General features: G+C 44.1%; 1 protein-coding gene across 1 annotated transcript in view; it reads left to right on the forward strand.

Annotated features, from left to right (window-relative positions):
* The window catches only part of LOC105903604 (fibrillin-2), a 91022-nt gene extending 84771 nt beyond the window's left edge, over window positions 1–6251 (forward strand). The window contains exons 62-65 of the mRNA XM_031577485.1: window positions 137–256; window positions 1921–2152; window positions 3638–3815; window positions 5736–6251. Coding sequence (XP_031433345.1) covers window positions 137–256; window positions 1921–2152; window positions 3638–3815; window positions 5736–6146 — 941 coding nt within the window. The 3' untranslated portion in view covers window positions 6147–6251. The remainder of the gene's footprint in view (window positions 1–136; window positions 257–1920; window positions 2153–3637; window positions 3816–5735) is intronic.
* The last annotated feature ends 2443 nt before the right edge of the window (window positions 6252–8694 follow it).

The following is an 8694-nucleotide window of genomic DNA, read 5'->3' on the forward strand; positions in this document are numbered from 1 at the left end:
TCATGTATCAAACCCACTTCTCCCCCTTCTTTTTGCCCCCCCTCCATCTCTCTCTCTCTCACCCTCTCTCTCTCCCTCTCTCGTCCTCTCTCTCTCTCTCTCTCTCTCTCTCTCTCTCTCTCTCTCTCCTCTCCAGATGTGGATGAGTGTAAGAGCACCCACAGGTGCCAGTATGGCTGCCAGAACATGCTAGGAGGCTATCGCTGCAGCTGCCCCCAGGGCTACACACAGCACTATCAGTGGAATCAGTGTGTGGGTGAGTGTTACCGGAGGAGAACAGCAGCAATGACACACTCTCTGCGAGGGGTTCACCGAGACCAGGATTTATTCTGCCTCTGGGATAAATAAAGCTTTGCAATGTTAACCTCTTTGCTGGAGTAAATCAGCATCTGGAGCTGTCAAAATTGTGCACGTTCTGTGCAAATCTTAGTTTTTTGTTTCTAGAGATTGGACCACTGAATCTGCAAATAACTGTGTGTGTGTGTGTGTGTGTGTGTGTGTGTGTGTGTGTGTGTGTGTGTGTGTGTGTGTGTGTGTGTGTGTGTGTGTGTGTGTGTGTGTGTGTGTGTGTGTGTGTGTGTGTGTGTGTGTGTGTGTGTGTGTGTGTGTGCGTGTGCATGCAACTGCATGTTTACATGCAACTGCATGTTTACATGCAACTGCAACTCACACACTTTCATGTTTACAAATGAAGGAATCTCACTGAGTACAAGAGGTTCTGTCAACATTATTTCTTTGAAGATGTATGCTGTATGCATGCACTCACGAGCGTGTGTGTGTGTGCATGTGTGCGTGCGTGTGTGTGTACGCGTGCCTCTCCGTGCACCATAAGTCTTTCCTCCCGGTGGGCTATCTCTGATTTCAGTGAAACCGCAAGTCGAATGAAGTGAAATGATGTCATCAGACAGCTCAGAGCACTGAGTGCACGCATCCATTTCAGTGAATGGCCTCATGCACGGGTGGCCAGACTTCTCCTACATGGAGGGCCACCATTGTTGTTTTGTTTGGATGCTTGAAATGCGTCCTCTAATTAAAACCTCACTGGCTGGTTTATGATGCTGGGCGTCTGGCCACACATACCTCAGTTAGCTGTTGGTTCTCATGTGTGCTGCCTACTCTGCCCCCCAAAGTCAGTGTGAGCGCTGTGTAAAACTGAACACCCCCTATACGTTATCACACAGTGCTGGCCATGATGGCTAGCATTCTTGGTAATTGGCAGAATGGTGCAGGAAAGTTCTATTTCTGAATTATGTGGCCATTGGAAGCCATTATAGAGAGTCGTGTTTATCAGCCCAAAGGGTTCGATTGGGAATTTGATTTGACAGGTCATGACTTCGGTCATGGTCAGTCTCAGTTTTTACAAAGTATGTCCATTGCCATCAGAGACCACACAGTCTGTGTGTGTGTGCGCGTGTGCGTGTGTGTGTGTGCGCATGCGTGTGTGCGTGCGTGCGTGCGTGCTCGTGCGTGCGTGTGTGTGCGTGTGTGTGAGAGAGAAAGAGAGGGAGGAAAAACTGAATTTCAGTCTAGTCTCTATACTGCCACCTAGTGCATGATTGGTATCATCACATCATAGAAAATACCATCCACACTAGTGGTTGCCAAACCTTTCATAGCAGGCCCCCCTTTGAGAGTAAGAACCCCCCCCCCACACACACACACACACACACACACCCCCCAACTCCACGGTGCAAAGACTGAGATGCTCATATAGTGTATTACCTGTTTGTTTGTTTTTTAAACATGCTCATCGGCTGTTGCTAATGTTACTACATTTGAACAGGTAAACATTAAACTATGCTAGATAAAATTCATAGAATCTAAATTATAACATATTATTATTAATATTATAATATTATAAAAGTTATAACACTGAACACACTAAACTAAAATAAATTGTTTGTCGCTACCGTTCCTCAGATGAGAACGAATGCTCCAACCCCACCAGCTGTGGCTCGGCGTCCTGCTACAACACGCTGGGCAGCTTCAAGTGTGCCTGCCCCTCGGGCTACAACTTCGACCAGTTCAGCAGCAGCTGCCAGGACTTGAACGAGTGCACCACGCGCAAGAACCCCTGCAACTACGGCTGCTCCAACACCGAGGGGGGCTACCTGTGCGGATGCCCCCCGGGCTACTTCAGAGTGGGCCAAGGGTGAGGAGAAACGACCCCCGGCCCCCCACACACACACACACACACACGCTCACACACACACACACACGCTCACACACACACACACACGCTCACACACACACACGCTCACACACACACACTCACACACACACACTCACATTCACACTCACACACACGGCAGAAGTTCATTTGGCAGGAGTAAGCTATTGAGTGATCTGTTGGCAGTTTTACTGTGCAGAAGGTCAGTGGCACTCTTTTGTGAATGAGCAGCTCCTGGTTAATGTCTGGGTGGCCCACGCGAAGTAACGATAAGACTAGTCAAAAGAAAAAGGGGATTTAACACACACTTGTTGGCTTCGGGGAGCGTACCATGATAGTGAGACATTGGCCAAGGTTTACAACTGAAATAAACAGACCAGACCCCCCCCCCCCAATAGAATTCCAATAAATAACTGAGAATATGAATACACTGCAACCTGGCAGAATTTCCTTGGCAATCAATGGTGAGACAATGGTTGACTGCAAATTATCAGTTTATATGAGCTGTAACAGGGTTAAGCGAGGTCACAGTCACTGGCGGCCATTTTGCTTGCCTTCTAATAGAGGCTTTGTTATTCAATTACCGTAAATTCTCAAATTGTGGCCGGGGCTTTTATTTACTTAGGCTGCACAGCGCACTGGCCTGTATTTGGGGCAGGCTTGTATTAGGGGCAGGCCTTTATTTCTTACTTATTATATGGCTCTTCAGAATGTTCCAAAAAGTTCCGTTGATTTGAATGGGGCACCCCAACGTTAGCAGGTCTGTAATTTCTTGATATTCACCACTGCGAAAAGTTAATGACCGCTGTCATTGGCAACGGGTTTTGTGCTTCTAATTGACCGATCGGTCAATTCACATCTTTCATATCATTCCGCAAGAAGTCCGTTCATTTAATGTAGCGGTAAGTCATTGTAACTTGAAGTCAGCAAGTAATGGGTTGCTACGCAACACCTGGAACGTTAAAGTTCTATTAGCCTGAAGAACATTTTTTTCTTAGCGGAAATCACAAAACGGCAACAAAATCATTAAAAAGAGGTATTTTGGAGGAATGTCTTCTATCGTTTAGGCAATTAACTGTATAATAACAAATTCGCCTTGTAGGCTGAAACATTTCTTTTTTTATTGCAAACAGCCATGAAATTAGCCAACAACATTAAACATGAGGAGAACATGTATTTATGAAATGCATTAAATTAAATTGTGATGTCTGCTTTGTGCTGATGGACTGATGCTGGTAGGCTACAGTAAAATAGTAAAAAACTATCTGAAGCCCGGCCTCTAATTGAATCCCGGTCTTTATTTGAGGATTTACGGTATGAACATTAAGTGACACCACTATAAAGCACACTAAAAATGTAAAGACTTACATTTTGACAATGTGAAGATATTGCACCGAGCACTGTATTATATTTATATTATATAAAATAGTATTATACATTATGATTTTGACATAATGTGTGTTTCAGTCACTGTGTGTCTGGAACTGGCTTTGGGAAAGGCCTGCACATGCCTCATGCGGGAGAAGAGCGAGTGGAGGAGGACAACGCCCTCTCCCCCGAGGCCTGCTACGAGTGCAAGATCAACGGCCACTCCAAGAGGGGCACGCGGAGGAGACGGGACGCCAACGGAACCCTGGCAGCAGAGGTGAGAGCTGTCAGAGAAACGTTAGAGCACTGCTTCATTCATGTGCTCAGCCTTCTACTGCTCAAATAGACCGTGTGAGTGGTGGCTTTTGAGGCAGGAGTACAACAACATCCAGAAGGGTTCTTTCTGTGACGGGTAGTGGTGCCTTTACATCTACACTAGTGTATAGACAGTTACTCGCACTACTGTCATGCTGTTATAAGACTTTGTCAAAACTACAGGATGCTGTTAAGATAATATATAGTTAGCAAATAGTACTCTAAGATATGTGATAAGGTCACTGTGATTTTCCAACAACTAGTGCTCTTGAAACAGACTGATTATAGTGACAAGCCATAGCTCTCTATTTGAGCTCTTTTTAGCATGCAGGCAGCAAGGTTAACGGTAATTACTTGATTTGCATCTCAGGCTGTTCCTGTGAAATGTCCGCCAAGACCAAACCCATTCAATACCTGTTTAGGAGCTAACAAGGTTAACTCAATTTAGCACCGCTGTGGAATCAAGTTTAGGGCGACTTTTATTTCTAGAACTTGACCTGAGAATGAGTTGGTGACTTCAAATCCATTATACGTGATGGTGGACCTGTTTTCTACCATGGGCCATCTGGCAACGCTTGTTTATTTGATCGTAGTGGGAGGATGATGTTAAATAGAGGGGGTCTTTCATCTTTAAGTGTAAAGTTGTACATCACAGAGAGAGAAAAACTGACCATTACATGGAAATGTAATGTTTCAGTGTCATTAGCAGAACAGTAGTGCTCCTGGTCTCGTGTGTCAGGCGCTGGCACTGGGGCAATGTCAGCACAGAACACAGTGTGGAGTGAAACAGGGCACAGTGTGGAGTGAAACAGGGCACAGTGTGGAGTGAAACAGACCAGCACAGACCACAGTGTGGAGTGAAACAGACCATTCCATTAGCGTCATTGGTTTTGTCAAGTAAGCATGTATTCCTATATAAGGCCAGAAGATGGTTCCAAGTAGCAAAATATCAGGTAACCAAATCACATAGCAAAGGGGTACTTAATCCCCATTAGTTCAGTTTAGCTTTAGGTGGAGTGAAACAGACCATTCCATTAGCGTCATTGGTTTTGTCAAGTAAGCATGTATTCCTATATAAGGCCAGAAGATGGTTCCAAGTAGCAAAATATCAGGTAACCAAATCACATAGCAGAGGGGTACTTAATCCCCATTAGTTCAGTTTAGCTTTAGCTTTAGAATGGATGCAGTTCCTGGGATGTCCTCATTGATCCTGGGTTTTGGGCAACTATTGTCTGAAGTTCTTTAGAAAATCCTAGCAGTGGGTGTTGATTAGTTTCCTTTGTGTGTGTATGTGTGTGTGTTTGCTGGAGAATTGTTCGTCCATGCTTTAATGGATAGTGTTAATGTTAGTAGTGTTAATGTTAACAGTTATCCTGATACGTTGTGGGTGTTCTTGATGCTCTCCTTAGTGAGATGTATCTATTCGCTAAGACTTAGTAAAAACAGTAAGACACTTTCTTTAAAATCAGATGATCCGACAGCTTTAATGTTGCCATCATCTGTAAATGAGTACTACACTGTGTGACGAGGAAATCAATAGCTGCCATATCTGCTGATGTCCTTATTAAATCAGTGGTATCGATGTTGTCAGTTGTACAAGATGTTGGTGTATCTTCTCAGGGTGTTTAATGGGCTGGCGATTGTAAATCCCATTTATTGTAGTCTGAACATTCTCCATAGCAGTGATTAAAATCATTTTGAAAGGGTTTGGATAATTTAACAATTTGGACAATTTCTTACTGATTGGTCCATTAAGCACTTGTCTATTCAGAGCTTCCAGACTATAATCCGAGTGAAAAAAGGTAGAACATATTGTGGAACTGCCTACCAAGGACTGTGTGTGTGTGTGTGTGTGTGTGTGTGTGTGTGTGCGCTTACCCAGGAGCCGGAGGTGAGCCTGGCCAGTCTGGACATGGATGAGCCGCTGATGCTCGTGCTCAACACCTCCCAGCTGGACCCTGACGAGCACCTCCTGGAGCTACGGCCCGCCCTGCGGCCCCTCGACGGCCACGTGCGCTACGCCATAGCCGGGGGCAGCGGGGCCGACGTCTTCCGTCTGGAGCACCGCGACGGCCTGAGCTACCTGCACTTGGCGTCACCGGTGGCGGGAGAGGCGTGGCAGCGGCAGATACGGCCCGCGCCCGGAAGCTACGTGCTGGAGATCAGCAGCGCGCCACTCTTCGCTCCCGCCCAGCTCCGAGCGCTCGAGAGCAGCAAGGACAGAGACTACCTCTCAGGGGAGCTGGGCGAAAACCTGCACATGAGACTGCACATCCAGCTGCAGGAGAACTAGAGCCAGCGGGCCTGTGGAGCAGCAGGATCACACCCATGTCATTATCTCCCTCCCTCCCTCGCTCGCTCACTCTCTGCTTCCGGAGTTCTCTCTCACTCCCTCTTTTGCCAAAAGCCTTCATTCTCTCTTTGTCTTCTCCATCTGTGTCATGTTCTCTGGTTCGTTCTCTTTCTCTATTTATCTATCTATCTATCTATGTATCTATCTATTGATCTATCCATCTATCTATCTGTCTATATATCTGTCTATCCATCTATCTATCTATCTGTCTATCTATCTGTCTATCTATCTGTCTTTGACTCTCTGTAGAGCTGTGTAGTGCTTTCTCCAATTGGATTCCTCATTTTTTCTTTCTCTGTCTCTCTCCATCTCTCTCCTCCATTCATTTCTCCCTCTCTCTGGCCAAAGAGCTACCCTACCTATCGAGGCCAGGGAAAATGAGTGGAGCCATCCCAACCAATGAGCACGCTCACTGTCAATGAGGCGGGTGTGGCATCTGGACGTTTCAAGCCAAAGAAGTAACTCCTTGTTCCTGTTTGTCCACATCAGAGTTTAAGCTAAGAGCTTTTGATACCTTTTTTTTTATTATTATTATGTTTTGCTGTGTGTATAAATAAGGTTGTATTGTTATTATCATATTGACAAAAAGCTGTAAGTACCACCACATCATTAGAGCATTGATGTGTGACCTCATCTAATTAACAACTGGGATTTATTCAGTTTGACATCTGCGAGAGAGAGCTATGTTTTCAAGAACGTTTTCACAGGGCTAGTACGGTTCCATTGGCGTGTTCTAGGAGCGTAGAAGGAAACGGAACACACACATACACACATCTCTCTTCGTCTCCCGGCGCTCTGCGAAGACATGCTCAGCAGGTTCCGTGTTCTGCAGCCACAGTGCCCTCATCAGTCTTAATGTGCACACTGAAGGCAACACATTCTCTGACCTGGTACACCTAAAGCACACCCAGCTACATTTAAGAAAGAAACTCTATCCAGTGAATAGGCAGCAAAGAATGGCCCCTAGCGAGACTATGGACACGTTATTAATTAAGCGAAATCCACTCATTGAGAAATGAGTGTTAATTAGGGCCGTGTAACTTGCTTGTAAAGAGGTCCCCTTAAGGGAAGGGAAGCATTGCGATGTGAAAAGAAAATGACATTTTCTCAGTTAAGGCTTGGAAGATTACTTCTTCGGAGGACGCATTCCATATTGACCTTGAAACCTGGTGACAAGTGTTCTGTTATTTACCAAAAATATATTACACAAACACGCATCGCATCACTAACTGATCATATCACCACATCACTCCATTGCTCTACCTGCGGAGATGAACACAAGAAGGAGAGATCCAATTAACACTCACACTTACACTGACTGACAGGCACACAACCAGGTGAGAAATACATCACAACCAGCTTCCATGAACAAAGATGGCATCGCTAATGCCTTGACTAATTACTGTGAACAGCACATCAATTAAGGCGTTCAGAAGGCAGTGCTTGATTTACATTCACATTAATCAAGGGAACTGTGCATGCTTGAAGGTTTTTTACAAATTTGAATGGATGGTTATGTCTATTGTGTTTGAACAACAGCATTACGATGAATTATTATAAATCAATATTTCAAGTCATTTTATTTTTCCAGCGTAGGATGTTTTGTTGTATTTGTTACTTGTAGAGTTCTTGTGTGTTTGTCATTGGTTAATGATAAATGGTTGGATTGATTTATTATCTGCCTGATTGTAATCTTTTGACGAAAATTCCAAATCTCATCTCAAAATGTATCAATTCAATCATCAGAACAAACTTTTGTGTCCTGTGGCATCAAATACTGCTCTCAATTCTGTTCTATAACTAGTGGCTTTTTCAGTAGACAAAAATACACCTCTTTTCTTTTGGTATGGACATAAAGATGTAAATTCACAACCCCCCTACACTGAATTTGACATATTAGAGACCTGTGTTGTGCTCATGGGGATATGTAGTGTTCCTGAAATGCATCTAAGGAAGAGGTCATTGAGATGTCATTGGCACTCTATGACAAAAACACACATTGTCTTTGGAAAGTAAAGACTGCTTGTGTTAAAAATATTAGCATCAAAAAGCCTAGTGGAAGTGGTGCCATGTTGATAACTTCCTGTACGAAGCACAACTGACAACCATGACGGGGATCTATTTTGTAGAATGATCATAATGCTCTTCCGTAAATAATTTTTGTAGAAGTTTCCAGTCATGCTACGACTGTCAACAGTTACCTGAAAAAAAAACCCAATACATTCTGTACAACTAATCTGCAAACAGGTCTGTCATACCAGTGTGCCTTTGGGGTATTGAGGGACGTATGAAAAAAAAAAAAAAAAAAGAGTTGTGACATATTGGTGCTGTCTTTTTTTGCTTAACCCAAATACTGTACAACACAATTACTAAACAGGCGGCTGTGTGATTATAATAAATGAGTAACTGTTATACATGCAAAAAAAAAAGTAATTGACCTGGTGCTCATCCCGTGTCACTGTTGTATAGACCATGTCTTTGGGAGTAT

The sequence above is a fragment of the Clupea harengus genome, chromosome 12 (assembly GCF_900700415.2).
Source record: "Clupea harengus chromosome 12, Ch_v2.0.2, whole genome shotgun sequence".
Taxonomy (NCBI): Eukaryota; Metazoa; Chordata; class Actinopteri; order Clupeiformes; family Clupeidae; genus Clupea; species Clupea harengus.